This window comes from Salmo trutta, chromosome 8 (assembly GCF_901001165.1).
Source record: "Salmo trutta chromosome 8, fSalTru1.1, whole genome shotgun sequence".
In the NCBI taxonomy this organism is placed as follows: Eukaryota; Metazoa; Chordata; class Actinopteri; order Salmoniformes; family Salmonidae; genus Salmo; species Salmo trutta.
Window position 1 is genome coordinate 13,342,715 of NC_042964.1, and position 15,396 is coordinate 13,358,110.

Here is a 15,396-nt window from a genome sequence, read left to right on the forward strand (position 1 = left end):
AACAATTCACGTGGTTTGCGTTCGAAATGTATTTTTTTTATCTCGCTGTCTCATTAGAATTGAGCGATTTTGTAGTTGGGAAAAGATTTACTATGCGCGTGCCAGACCCCGCCTGCTTTACAGTACGTCATTGGCGAGTAGTGGGCAGGGGTGAACTGAAGGGAGTCACTCCCCTGCTTACTTTAATTAGCTTTGTCATGTGATTGAAAGCAGTTGTAAGATAGGTGCCCTCAGTTTTTTTTCTCAGTAAGGGGCAGTTGCCTGTACGAGATCGAGTGGAGCGCGAGTGGATTTCTTTTTGCCTGATTTCTTTTTTGTTTCTTTCGGACTGTCATTCAGTGCCTGGATGGCGTGGGACAGGTGTAACCAAGACTCGGTCTGGAGAGAATTAGAGGTGAGCAGTTCTAAAATATCCAACTTATTGTCAACTGTACCAGTCTGGACCGTTTTGTGGAAAATGAACTGCGCAGAACATCCAATACCGTGATTTCCGATTGCGAATACGGCTTTTCCTTTGCTGGTGTTGGCACGGGATGCGTAATATCGCAGTTATTGCGCTGAGGATACGATACGGGGGAAATACAAAGCGCAGGATTTTATGACAAGTGGAGGGGATAATCGCAGTTTTTACTTCATGTTGTCGTGCTTAAATTGTTAGATCTAATAAAGGTTGTAGGCTACAGGAGCGGTGCGTATCTTGCAGCGCTGGAGTTTGCTGCTGGCTGCGTCTCCCTAGGATGTCGTGCAGTCGGAAAGAATGTTTACATGCTTGTGGAATCTTTCCAGTCACGGACTGTATTCGCTCCTGCGCTGCTGTGTGAAGGGTTCGCTCTTGAAGTTAGAATTACAGAAATGTTTCTCAATCAGGTATCGTACAGTGCCATAAGCTACCTCTCGGGCGATATGTGTCTTTTTATCTAGGCTTTGTCTGGATTTATCTGATTTTTTTAATTGGAAAGTGCAGAGATGATCACAGGCACCGAGGTTTGGTATTTTGGAGCAGCATCTTCTCTTGCACGGTATCGGGCGCGTCTTGACATATGTGGCGTCATCCCTTTGGATGAGTAAAGAATATCTGTATATCTGTAGCCTAGTTGCATGTGGCCAACTGTCTTGTTTTACGTAGGCTATGGGAATGTTTCGTCCCGTTAATCAAAAGATTTGCGTAATTGCCATAGGGGATGTTTTTCCCATAGCAGATTTAGTAAGCTCTTGGTTTAAAACGCACAGGGGGGTAGATCGGCAACTCAATGGAATGATTTTGAATAAAAGAACAGGAAATAATGCAAATAGTGATTTAGAGATCTGTTGTTATCACTGTGTTGTGTTATGCATGTCTATGTAGTTTGTTATAGGCATTGAGCGGTATAGTTGTCTGCAGATACCATCGACTTAAATGCATTAATGGGATCGAAGCTCATCTTCTATATGCGACTGCAGTTGGTTTATCAGCTTTTCTCCGTTCGTCTGTTATCCCCAATCAATATGAGGCAAGCTTGAATGGAAATAATTCCCTTGACAAATGCCTGGAAATGTCCGTTTAATAATCCATGACTTATTTACCAAGTATGCATGTATTTATTTGCTTTCCTTGACAGAGTTTGGCGTATGATTTTATGAAACTGTAGGACTCCTTTTCACTTTACCTCAATTATTCATAAAGGTTGATGGATGCTCGGTCGACTGAGCCAGCTTGTCAAAGAAAAAAAAGAATCTATTTTCTTGTTTGTCTGGGCATTTTCGAGTAGATCAGCGTATTGATATCTGATGCCAATCTATATTGTTGCATCCCCTCATACAAATGTGCGTGTTTTTCAATAACCTGTCTTGCTTGTGACATGCATTTAGTTCTTTCTTTTCTGAGTGCGTCAGTTCATTCTGAGTTGAGAATAAATCATGCTGTGAAATTCTCAAAGCCCCCCTGCTTTTTTTTTTTACAATCAGTGAATTGCACTACAAGTCCCCAGACATATTCCTAATAATCTCACCAGAGCAGGTGCTTTTATGTGTTCTGTGTGCGTAAATCACATTGCGCGCTTCCCCGTCGCTCTGTCTGGCGGCGCTATTTCATTAACTTCCTTGGAAGTCGATGAGAAGATTGAAAGGAGATGTACCTTTTGAGGGATTTTTTTTTTTTTTATCAGATCCCCGTTTGATTCGTCGTCGTCGTCCCCTTATCTTGATAAAGTGAGGCATTTTGCAGAGCTGGGATAGCGACTATGATGAATTAGCATCTTTAACCTAGCCTAATGGCGAAGGAGAGGGAGTTGTGGTATAAATATAGGTGAGCTATGACATCGCATGAGCGCAACCAGAGGCCTGATCAACTGTCGCACATGTCGGCCGGGTGTTTTTAGATCTGTGTAGCCTACTTCGCATAGTAGGCTATCTGTCACTCTGTTGCCCCGAGCCGAACCCTGGGCTCATCTCTGTCACCAGACAGACTCTCTCCCCATCTCTGGCACCTTGGCCAACTAACTGCCTCCCGGGTATGCCCGAGGATATCACCATTAACCCTCGCTTAAATCTGATATGAATACATTGAATCCTGCCAACTCCCTAGCCAACATGTATGACATGTGGGGTTCGAATTGACATTTACCACACTCGAAGCGCCTGTTTATCTATGCGTAACGGGGGTGTGAGTGAGCAGACGCTTGAGTAGGCTACGTTGGGATAAAAATACCTGCATTTGGCTCACTCGGAGCTGACTTCTCCTTGCTTGCCTGGGGGATGTACGAAGTGACTGCCATGTTCCAGAACGGAATGCACGCATTCCGTGCAGTGATGGAGTAGGTAAACCTTGCTGCAAGCAAGCGCGGGCCTCTGAAGTAATTCACATTTGGAACGTCTTGGCACTTGAATAAGACATGTAAGTTAGCAAAGCGCCTTCCTGGAACTTGTTTACATTGAGCTTGCAACCGCAGGCGCAGTCAAAATTTGTGCGGTCATCTCCCTCCTCTCTCCACACCAAAGCGTGGTGACAGATGTAAAGGTGTCAATCAACTGTAGAAACAATGGCAAAGCCTTTTTGTCCCTGTTTCGGTAAAACGCAGAGTGATGGGCAGAGCAAATTTATAGTTTTAACTATGCTTAACTTAGCATGTACTTTGTTTACAAACATTGTAGTAAAACAAGGTTATATTTTGGGTTCTGATGGGGTATGACTGTTGAACTAAGCTCATGAGGCGTTTATAAGTTATATTCTTCAATAATTATTGGGTACATATCCTTAATTTATTTGTCCAAAAATTGATGTAGCTTGCTGATTGCCCGTTTAAAGCCCCAGTGTCAAAAACGGGATTTCCTGTGTTTTATATATATTTCCACACTAAGCGGTTGGAATAATACTGTGAAATTATGATAATGCCCTTTTAGGGAAAGAGCTGTTTCAAAAGACAGCCAGAAATTTGGGGGTTAAAGTGTTGGCCTGCCTGTTGACATCACCAGACTATTAATTGGTTATTAGACCAATAAGAAAGAGAGTTCCAAACCTCTCTGCCAATAACAGCTAGTTTTCAGTTTTCCTCTCCCCACTCAGACCACTCCCAGACAGTCCTAGCTAAATGGTTGCTTGAGAAATTGCCCTAGCTAAGAAGCAATTTGTTTCTTTTTGGCAATTTGATTGAAAACAATCACAGTAATGTACTTAATTGTTACCCAGAAATGATTTGACATTGAGAAAAAAAAATGACTGCATTGGGCCTTTAAGGTCTGTGGATCTCCTCAATCGCAGTTCGATGAAGCCAATGATTTGTGTCTGAAGCTCAGCGGGGCAGCTGTCGTATAGACATAGGCCCCTACATAAAAGTGGACAGTGAATAATGAAATGTCAACAGGTATTATTTAGCATCAGCGAGGCCCGGTTTGGATCACAATGTGCCGTGTGGAAAACGACCCTTGCGTTGGAGTGAAATCGGCTACTGTTACCATTGTGTTGACGCACCCATGCGCCCTGGGCATCCAGTCAGGTGGCAAATCTTGCCACGCTGTCATTCAGATTGACCTATCAGTGACGTGAACAGAGAGCAATAGTAAAAATACCCATGCATTATCAGCCTTTATGAACGTCTGGCCTAGTTTGTTAGGTTTGCAGGCTTTCATGGTCTACTAGCCATGCAGTATGATAACTAACCATGCAGTATGACAACTAACCATGCAGTATGACAACTAACCATGCAGTATGACAACTAACCATGCAGTATGACAACTAACCATGCAGTATGACCACTAACCATGCAGTATGATAATTAACCATGCAGTATGATAATTAACCATGCAGTATGACAACTAACCATGCAGTATGACAACTAACCATGCAGTATGATACCTAACCATGCAGTATGACAACTAACCATGCAGTATGACCACTAACCATGCAGTATGACAACTAACCATGCAGTATGACTACTAACCATGCAGTATGATAACTAACCATGAAGTATGACAACTAACCATGCAGTATGACAACTAACCATGCAGTATGACAACTAACCATGAAGTAGGACAACTATCCATGAAGTATGACAACTAACCATGCGGTATGACAACTAACCATGCGGTATGAAAACTAACCATGCGGTATGATACCTTTGTTCACCATGGTGTGGTCGATTATTGTTACTATGTCCGTTGGTGCGTGTGAGTACCTGTTCTGTGTGTTTTGGCTTTCACGCCATTGTGGATTGCCAGATGATTACGGGTCTCGTCCCGTGTGATAATCATTGTGTGCTAGTGTTATTTATTCGAGGCACTCCTCGCTCTTTTGTTTTGGGATTCTACCCTGTGTTTTGTTGCGTGTTTGTTTGGTCTTCGTCCCCGTGCCTTTACACGGCACACAGTCATTTGGGTTTAATAAAAAACCCTATTTCGCATTCCTGTCTCCGAATCTCTTCACACCAACGTGACAAGAACCATCAAAGAAGCAATGAATGTTCTCAAGGTCTGGATGTAGTGTGCAGATATCGCATAATAACCATAAATACCTGTGGGGGTAATGTTACCTTGTGAATTCATGTGAAAAACTGGCTCCCATCATTTGCCTCAGTGTGTGTGTTTGTGTGTCTCTGTGCACCTTTGTGTGTGTTGATGGGGTTATTGACACCTCCCATCTTCTTGTCTCCCCAGTGTGCTGCTTTGGTTGGTGAAGACCAACCCCTCTGCCCAGACCTCCCCGAACTCGACCTCTCAGAGCTTGATGTCAGCGACCTGGATGCCGATAGCTTCCTGGGCGGGCTCAAGTGGTACAGTGACCAATCCGAGATAATTTCCAGTCAATATGGCAATGAGGCTTCTAACTTGTTTGAGGTAAGAGAGCATATCATACTACATCTTGTTTTTCTTTACCAACCCTCTCTGGTCTCCTTTTTACCCCCAGAGTCAGGTAGCCTAGCGGTTAAGAGCATTGGGCCAGTAATCGAAAGGTCGCTGGTTAGAATCCCCTAGTCGACAAGGTGAAAGATCTGTCGATGTGCCCTTGAGCAAGGCACTTAACCCTAATTGCTCCGGTAAGTCTCTCTGGATAAGAGCGTCTGCTAAATGACTCAAATGTCAAATTCTAACATGATTTACGACATGGTCATGAACTATTTACAGATTTAATGGTAGCCTGGACTCCTGTCCGATACATTTTCTTTTCTATGTATGAAGTGTAGGCCAGGTAAATGAACTCTCCAGGGGTCACCAGCTTGAGCTCAAGTCAGCGATTAAAAACTAACGCGTGTCACACAGACTCGACTCTGCACTCTGAGGTCGCCATCTGTTGAAAGCCTTCCAGGTGCTTGATAAAAACCTCCCGCCTCGTAGTAGTATGTAGTATTACTGACTTTATTGAGTTAGTTTACAAACAGGGACTTTATATCCCCCTGAAAAGTACAAAGTCAAGATAACGGGGGGCCCAGCGATAAGCCCAGAGACCTTTGTCCTGGCTTTTGGCTTCTCTCTCTGACAGTACCTTATTAATCCTCCAAGTCCTTCATTCTAGTCCAGCCACAGCTCTACTCTGCTGCAGCACACATCTAACGAAAGAGAGGTAACAACTTCCACTAGCACTATTAAACCCGGCGCTTGGCCGTCGGCCATATGGCATAATGCCCCCCTTCCACAGGGTTTGGGAGTAAAACTTTCAACATTCAACCCGTTGCACTCTCTCACATTCAGGGGAAAGTCCACTGAAAGTAGTACGCTGGCGGGGCAATAAAGCCATGAGCTACGAGAGCCAGTTCATTACTGGTTTATCAGTGGGGAGATAGGCAAGGAAGACAGATTGGTGCTGGCTTGGCTGGAGAGAGGAGAATGCTAGTGGGATGCCGCTGTGTGTTTGTGGCTTGTCATGTTTTGGGGTGGACATGTGTGTGTCTCAATGGTCCAATAGGGGAGAAGGTGATAGCAGACTGAATTTTTGACTCACACACACACTCACGTATACACAGACACACACCTCCCTGTGGTCCTTCAACCTCATCCCAGGGGGGACCCTAGACAGTGGTGCCCGTGGGTCCGTGGCCGATGAGGGGCTCAGGGGATGGATAAAAATGGCTGTCAAATCAAATCAAATCAAATGGTATTTGTCACACGCGCCGAATACAACAGGTGTCGATCTTACAGTGAAATGCTTACTTACGAGCCCCTAACCGACAGTGCAGTTAAAAAAAATACAGATAAGAATAAGAGATAAAAGTAACAAGTAATTAAAGAGCAGCAGTAAAAAAGAACAATATATACAGGGGGGCGATGTGCGGGGGCACCGGTTAGTTGTGGAAGTATGTACATGTAGGTAGAGTTAATTAAAGTGACTATGCATAGATAACAGAGAGTGGCAGTGGTGTGGAGAGGGGAGGGGGGGGGAAATGTGAGTAGTCTTGGTAGCCATTTGACTAGATGTTCAGGAGTCTTATGGCTTGGGGGTGGAAGCTGTTTAGAAGCCACTTGGACCTAGACTTGGCGCTCCGGTACCGCTTGCCGTGTGGTAGCAGAGAGAACAGTCCATGACTAGGGTCATCGTGAGTGAGTGAGTGAGTGAGTGAGTGAGTGAGTGTGAGTGAGTGAGTGTGAGTGAGTGTGAGTGAGTGAGTGTGAGTGAGTGAGTGTGAGTGTGAGAGTGTGAGAGTGTGAGAGTGTGAGAGTGAGAGAGTGAGAGAAGATCTGTGCACATATCAACATACAGGAAACAGTAGTATACCACATTATTTCAACACCTATACTACACCGCTGGCTCTGCCTTGCCACGGGAGACGACCGAAAACTGCTCTAACATCTGAGCGGTAATGAATGTGATGCATTTGAAATGAGCTCGCTTTACAATCAACTAATGTATTCCTTCCTTGTACTGGCAGTTGCCATCTGGAGTTGGAAAGTGGAAAGTTTTCAAGTTGCCATACGAAGTGCTCAGTACATCATACAGCAATGCTGGGAGTTGGCTCTTGTTATTGCTAATCCTTACTAATCTGACAGGGCAAAGTTGGTTGGTTCTAAGTGTGTGTGTGTGTGTGTGTGTGTGTGTGTGTGCGCGCGCACGCTCACAGGTCAGATGCTGGTGGCTGCTAATGCACTTCCGCCACTTCCCTGATTGGACTGTGTGGGGCACTGCAGCACCCAATCACAACGTCAGGTTTCAGAATATGTTAATGATTGGTCAGCTTTTGTGTGAGACAAGTTGTCACAGGGGATGTTTCGTTCTCCCTCTCTCACAATCTACTGCCACTGTTTTCTTTAACCACCTGACTAGAGGTTAACGGGTGTTCCTGGTAGGTCGTCTCAACCCAAACCTTCATCAATGCACAAACGAACACCCACTCACACACAAACACGCACACAAAGTGCTGTTTTTTTTATCCTGTGTGTGTGATTTGTCATGGAGTTCTTCTAGTGTGCACAGAACAGAACAGGGTTGGTAGGCAGATGAGAAGAGAGAGAGAGAGAGAGATAGTATCAGGGAGCAGCAGCAGAAAAGGCACGGTGGATTGTTGCAAACTTGACAGCTGATGCCCTTAAGTGCCAGTCCGCTTGGCCAGGATTTATCCGGCCCATCTCCGGGGCTAAAATGGTGGAGTTGAGTCTGGAGGAGGTTGGGAGTGATGGTGGTAGTAGGGGAGTGGAGGCTGCGCCGCTCCCCAGGGAGGGTTCCTGGAAGCTGGGTGCAGCTGTCACCGTGGGGCCCCTCTCTGTAGCGTGGGTGGTAGGAAGCAGGAACCAAAACAGGGGGATGTGTGCTAGGCTCCTTCTGGCTACTGCACATAACTCTAGTGAGGGAGGGGGAGAAAGAGAGAGTGAGCGATAAAGAGAGAAACTGATAAACATGGGGAGACAGAGTGAGAGAGCGAGACAGAGCGAGAGTGATGGAGACAGCGAGCGACTGAGATAGAGAAACACAGAGAGAGAGAGGAGAGACGGTGAGAGAGAGCGACAGAGGCCAGAGAAAATCTTTGTCTTTCCTTTTTGCTTCTTTAAAGAACAGCCTTTGAGAATCCTTCTTAAAATGGACAGACTGGTCATGTACTTCAGTATCAGTCCTGCGCTACTTGTGGATGTGAAATGATTGGAAAGAACAAAAAGTATTGTTGTATAATGCAGATGCTGCCGGCTGCGTAACAGGCAGTGGAACATGTGTAAACAGCCTTCTTATTCCACAGCTGGAATTGAAAAAGTAGCTTGCTGCCAAGAATGTGAACATCTAGCGTGAAGTCAGTTTGGTCGTTAATGCACTAGGGTGATTGTTTACATCCTGCGCATGGCCTATACGTATGTGTGTGTGTGTGTGTGTGTGTTTGGTGTGGTGTGTGTGTTTGGTGTGTGTGTGTGTGTGTGGGCGCATGTGTGACTAGTATAAAGTGTTGATATAGTGTTTGTGATGTGTGTGTGTGTGTGAGACTGTCTGCTTCTGCACGCACATGTTATGCGTGTGTATGCTGTCCCTTGGACAGCCTATTGTACTCTGCCAGTGGTAGTCCAGTGGTAGTCCAGTGGGATCCGGCCTATGCTGAGAATGGCACACAGCCTCTTACCAAGCCAGCTATCAGTCTGGACCACAGTGTTCTCCAATACCGGCCACTAAACCAACACTTTCTATGTCAGACTGTGGCTTTTTGGGGCTTCCAGTGGGTTTATACTAGGATTATGTCCAAAACTTCCCAACCGCCTGCCAATGTGGAGCGAGAGTCACGTGGGATCTCAAAGTTCCTCCTACCGAACTACAGATCTAGGATTAGAGCTGTGATGATACCATGGAAAACATGAAGGAGACCAAACTCGTTGGTCCTACTGTATGTAAACAGTGTGCTAGAGCTTGGAATATAAATACATGTGACTCTGGATGACAACACAATGATGTTTGTTTCCAACATTAAGGCTGTTTTCCTAAAGAAGTTAAATCCACTTTGTTTTGTTTCCTTGTCGCGATACAAACGAGTATCGCGATATACTGGTATCGTCCCTGCCCTATCTAAGATCAGATGACATTATCTTCAATCCCTACCTAAACCATTAGGCGCATTAAACAAGATCTAATCCTTTATCCGTTGATAGGAGCAACTTACTCTCCACTCCGTCAAATATGGCTGCCGTCTTCTTGGAAGTAAGGAGTGGAAGTAGCATTAACTCAATGACAGGCGTCCTCAGACACACTGATCAAGCCGTTTTAAAGACGACTCTATCCCCAGCTGTCAATCACTCAGCATTACAGAGTAAAGCAATCAGACGATTAAGTGAGTCTCTCATCAAGGATAGCGAGGAAGTCAACATCACTAGAGGTAAAACAAGATGTTGAGTGTGTCGACAAGTCGACGATCCCGCGGGCTGAGTGATCCGCGTCATTTTCACTGCAGGGATGGAATTGGGACGCGGTGGTAGAGTGCCAGCTGAAATCCCCCCACTGATGAATTTAAAGCAACAGAGGCGGGAGAGAGAGGGAGGGAGTGGAGAAAGACAGAGGATTTAGAGCATTAGCCAGGTAATGTACTGTATATGAAATGGCTTTTTCAGCGCCGGTCGCACACACACCTGAGCACACACGCACACATTAGATTAGTCATCGAAGGTGGGCGATCTTTCTTGTGGCAGGATTGGGATTGTTAGACGGAGAAGGTGTTGTGCCTGGGAGAGGCTCCTCTGCAGTTTGTTTATTTCTTGTTGACATGTTTCCCTGGGCAGAAGCAGTGCTTAGTCATAGCCTGGCGAGGAAGAGAAAGGCCGTCCGGATTGATTAGGTGGGATGAGGGTGTGTGTGTGTGTGTGTGTGTGTGTGTGTGTGTGTGCTTGGAAGTGCTGAATGTGTCATGATCCAAATGTCTTGTTGAATAGCCCCCCTTCCCTACCCCTAGACACATACTGTACAAGTAGAACACTTGCACGCACATACAATACACAATTCCACACACACACACACACAGGCACAATTGCTAACACACACCAATACACACACACACACAGACCCTCATCGCTCCCCGTTACCAGTCCCCGACGAGCGGTGGCTAAGTTTATTTTGCAAATTTATGCTGACATTTGAGAGTACAGCGCCGGGGTGCATGAATTATCATACTGTACTGTATAATACGATTCTCTCAAGTGAGCCCTATTAAAATCAAACACACTTCCCCTCATAGTTAGGGCCCCTACTTTGTCCACACATTATCAGGTACCAAGATAAGACCCAAGTGCAGACTGTGTGAAGTAACAATGTTTATTGTAACAACTGGGGCAGGCAAACGACAGGTCAAGGCAGGCAGGAATCGATAATCCAGTCATGGTCAAGGTACAGGACGGCAGGCAGGCCCAGGGTCAGGGACAGGCAGAGTGGTCAGGCGGGTGGGTACAGAGTCAGGACAGGCAAAGGGTCAAAAACCAGGAGGACGAGAGACGAGAAATTGGAAAAAGCAGGAGCTGAGACACAAAACGCTGGTAGGCTTGAACAAACAAGACGAACTGGCAACAGAAAGACAGAAATCACAGGTATAAATGCACAGGGGATAGTGAGGAAGATGGGCGACACCTGGAGGGGGGTGGAGACAATCACAAAGACAGGTGAAACAGATCAGGGCGTGACACACATACAGTATTTGCACTGCAAGGCTCCCCTTACTCTGAAAAACAAAGGTGATCTCTGTAATAGTGTAAGAGACCCAGGGATCTGTCATTCTGACTGTAAAGTAGTCTTGTTTTTTTTGTGGGGGAGGGGTGTTGCAAGTGTGCTGATCAAAATGTTTTGTTTAATACACACACGTGTAGACTAATAGGAACACCGACACACCGACACTAAGGCTGTTGTGGTGACCGCATTACCATCACACCGTTTAGTCACGGTAATTAGGCTTCTCCAAGCTCTGATGCTGCTGATGGTCATTAGTAGACTACCAAACTTACTAACTGCCTGGTATTCAGCACTCTATTGTCCCTCTAATCACTCTGACATCAATGCAAATGTCATCGAAAATCGAATCAAACACTTGATGAGAGCCCATGAGCTCATGTTGCGCAATATTTCTATAGGCTATGCAATTGAGTGAGAAAACAGAGTGATGGCCTCTATTAAAAAGAGGAGGATCCCATCAGCTTTCTATAGGCTAGGCGTAGTATATTTATCTCTCAACTTTCCTAATATTAAGCACATTGCTTCTCTTAACAACAGGAGCATAGCCTACCTGGCTGGCATGAAAATGAACCATGGGAATAGCGTCCTCCATTCGCTATTTAAGTGCATAGATGACATGTATTTTTTCCGCTGCCCATTTCGAGACAGGTGCATGATAATGGTCCAATCTAAATCAAAACAAATTTCACACATATTTTATTTAGTATATGTAAAGACAAGATGAAATTAAGAATAGTCTGATGGGTGACAATATTAGCCTATCACTTGTGAATGATATATTATCACTTCTGAATGATGCCCTGCATAAAGCAAAAAGCAATGCCTTTTTTTGCTACTTTTTCGAATCATAGTCGCACACCTCATGTAGCCTAGCCCATAGGCCTATATGTTTTGATAAGGTTTGTATCACAGCTAGTGATGCACCAATATGACATTTTTGGCCGATACCAATATCCGGTATTTTCCTTGCCAAAAAAAACGATACCGATAACCAATATTTAAAATTTTTGCAGCCTTTTAAGCATTCTACTACAGTTAAATAATTAACACGCACACATGGATGCAGAGGTCTAAGGCACTGCATCTCAGTGCAAGAGGCGTCACTACAGTCCCTGGTTTGAATCCAAGCTGTATCACATTTGGCTGTGATTGGGAGTCCCATAGGGCGGCGCATAATTGGCCCAGCGTTATCCGGGTTTGGCCGGGTTAGGCCGTCATTGTAAATAAGAATTTGTTCTTTACTGACTTGCCTAGTTAAATAAAGTTTAGTTAAATAATACACACACACACCACACACACACACACCACACTGATCAAAAAGTTATTTTGTTGGCATTTACGTATGTCCCCATTACCAGTAAAACCTAATCAAAACCTATTTCCTATTTTTTTCAGTTATTTGCTGTGCTGTTTCGTTGTTCATTTGTTCAGTCGTTTCATTCTCAACCAAGAATTCTATGGAACGCCGTTTGGGTCTTTGCATGTCAAAAAGGTACACGTCAAATAACACTATGATTAATGGTGGTCGGACCCATCTATGTGAAGCTAGCCACAATAAGGATTTGCGGTTAGCCTTCAAAATAAAGGTATGTCATTGACAGTGATACAAATGCATACAAATAGTAGAATTATGCCATAATTGAATAGATCATGCTAAACGAGGTTGGAATGTTGTTATATAAAATCAACATTGATCCCCAATCCTTAGGTAAAGCTGTACAGTGCAATATGATTGTCAATACACACAATAAGATGACTGGGGAGGTGATTTCACACAGTTACAGTCCCACAATAAGAGCTACAACGCTAATATTTGCATAAACTCTTCACAATTGTGTTCTGTGGGTGTCACCGAGTAGACTGATACCCCAATTCATTGCTTCACATTCCAACCTTGTTTAACATTATCTAGTTTAAATATGGCATGAATTCCACCAATTGTGACCTTCTGCATCACTTTCAAAGAGGTACTTTTATATTGAAGGCAAACTGCAAATTCCACTATTATGACTAATCCTTATTGTGGCTAGCTTCACAACACATAACCCGGTCAGGTCGAGCCTCAATAGCCAGATGAAGCTAGCTAGCTGCTTAGGACGTTAGCTTTGGGCAACAGGGTTAAGTAGCTGGCTAGCTATTTATTTTCATGAACTGAAGTTCAATTTCAATAGGCGAACAAGTGGCTACCTAGCAAATACTTACTCACAAGGATTCCTAAATCATTGCTAAGAATAGTGAAAGTGACTACAGTTTCTACTGGTCAATGTTTTCAGGCTGGTTGTATTGGTGCTAGCTAGGTAACAATCTAAAGCTAGCTAGCTACCCCAGAAGTTGCGGTCGAACAAATAATGATTTATTACCAACGCAGTATTGTAAACACATCGTTCGTGGACGGTGTTTGCAGACATTTCTGTACAGCTTTGAGAGTGCTACTGATAGTAGTGATGGCACTTGGCTTGCACGTGCAAATTCAGAACACACAACATTCTATAATAGAACTGTTATTTGATGTGTCAAATTAAAAGCTTATTTAACGCGTCAAATAGTGTTATTGTCAAATAGTGTTATTTGACGTGTATCTTTTTTGACACGCAAAGACCCAAACGACGTTCCATAGTATGTCGTGAAGCTAATAGCAGTGACGCTATTACTGTGTAACTCCGGTAGGGCAACATCTGAACAATAACGCACTTGGTAACGTTAGTGTGTACAGGTGCTCGACCAGTCGCGAAAGCCAACATCACCCATGACAGAGAACGGTTGATTGTCAAGGGCAATGAATTCCATTATCTTGGCGTTAATGGATTTGGCCTTTGAGTTGTCTCGCTGAAATTTTCTTACTCTTTCAAATGACTGCTCGATTTGTTGACTGCTCCATCCACACAGCAGACATTGTGGGCTAGGTTAGGAATGCTGTGTTTCAGGTGTAGTGCAAAGTGTTACATGGCGTAAATTACGTCATGTACCTACGTTATATAGGTATGCACGTCCACTTTGACATTGGCTTTTCACATCGACGTTAAACTAGACATCGGGCCGATACCGATGTTGGCATTTTTAGCTAATATCGGTCGATTCCGATATGTTCAACAATATATCGTGCATCCCTAATGACAACTAAAGTGGCTAAATAACTTCTTATAGCACATTAATCCTCTTTACAACGAGTGTAGACCCTAACTGGCATACATATGCAGCGCTTGAGTTTGAAGTTTGGGGAAGATAATTTTCACCATAAAAATGCACCTTTATAATAAAAGCATTACATGCATAATCGCATTTGTGGTCACTTTTGATAATGGTGTTTTCCGCTAATGGAACATTCGCACTTTTAGCCTACTGCCATGTGCGTATTGCTGTGCTTGTAATGTGAAGAAATAGCCTAATAGTTTGATCAACATTTTAAGCTAAACGTTCTGATCTGTCTTCCTCATTGAGTAAAAAAGTCCCAGACTATGTTTGGAATATTTACTTCTCGCACAGAATAGAATAGATCAACTTTTGTACCATGGGGGATAGTAGATTGACATAGGCTAGTGCTTTTTCTGTTTGTTAGGCCTACTCATCTTGTTGGCTGAAAGGTAAATGTGGACAGTTCTTCCAATATCTTCAATATGCACCTCGGACTTGGATAAGGACGCACACAGTTGCGTTCCCGATGTGTCTGTCTTCACTTGTTGCCTGTGAGAAAGACCTGATCACGTGATGGAGAGCCACGCAGCACTCAGGGAGACGGGAATTATAATTATTATATTCAGCCCAAGGGCACAATGGACACTGGCCGCAAAAAGGCATGGATTTCTTTAGGGTGCGTTACGGCCACACAAAGGGGATGCCGCCGTGAAATTTGAGGCATTATCAAGTGCTTGTCAAATTGGAAATGATAGACTATGTACAGCATGCGCAAACTTTTTTCAAATCATCGTTAGTTGCATCATGAAGCCTTAGAATGTATTAAAAATCTAAACATATAGCCCAACGTTTGTAGAACAACTAAAGTCACATTAATAACTCTAAATGAAGCATATAGGAGTACCTATTTCCTTGTTAACCACTCAACACAGAATAGCTGCATGTTTGCACTCCCTCAAATCGTTCGGAGAAAATATCCTTTCTATTTTATTCAGCTTTGTCAAATTGTATTCTTCGTACTATAAAAGAATATAAAATAATGCCACAGAATTCTAAGCATATCTTGTCTGCTAAATGAACTAGTGTAGCCCACAGCTATATGGCATAGCCAGATCATGGCCTAACATAAGGACAACTCAGAGTATGCTATTCTATTCTTCTGAAATACATTTTGTTCATAT

General features: G+C 43.9%; 1 protein-coding gene across 4 annotated transcripts in view; it reads left to right on the forward strand.

Moving 5' to 3' along the window:
- The first annotated feature begins 235 nt into the window (after positions 1-235).
- Positions 236-15,396, forward strand: part of LOC115198249 (peroxisome proliferator-activated receptor gamma coactivator 1-alpha) — a 65,907-nt gene continuing 50,746 nt past the window's right edge. For 3 of the 4 annotated variants that reach the window (XR_003879196.1, XM_029760054.1, XM_029760055.1), the window contains exons 1-2: positions 236-394; positions 5,128-5,307. Coding sequence is in view for 3 of the 4 variants with exons in the window: in XM_029760054.1 (XP_029615914.1) it covers positions 347-394; positions 5,128-5,307 (228 nt within the window). In the remaining variant the exon portion in view is untranslated. Of the gene's footprint in view, positions 395-804; positions 868-5,127; positions 5,308-15,396 lie in introns of those variants that run through there. The other variant, XM_029760056.1, reaches the window with a different exon arrangement.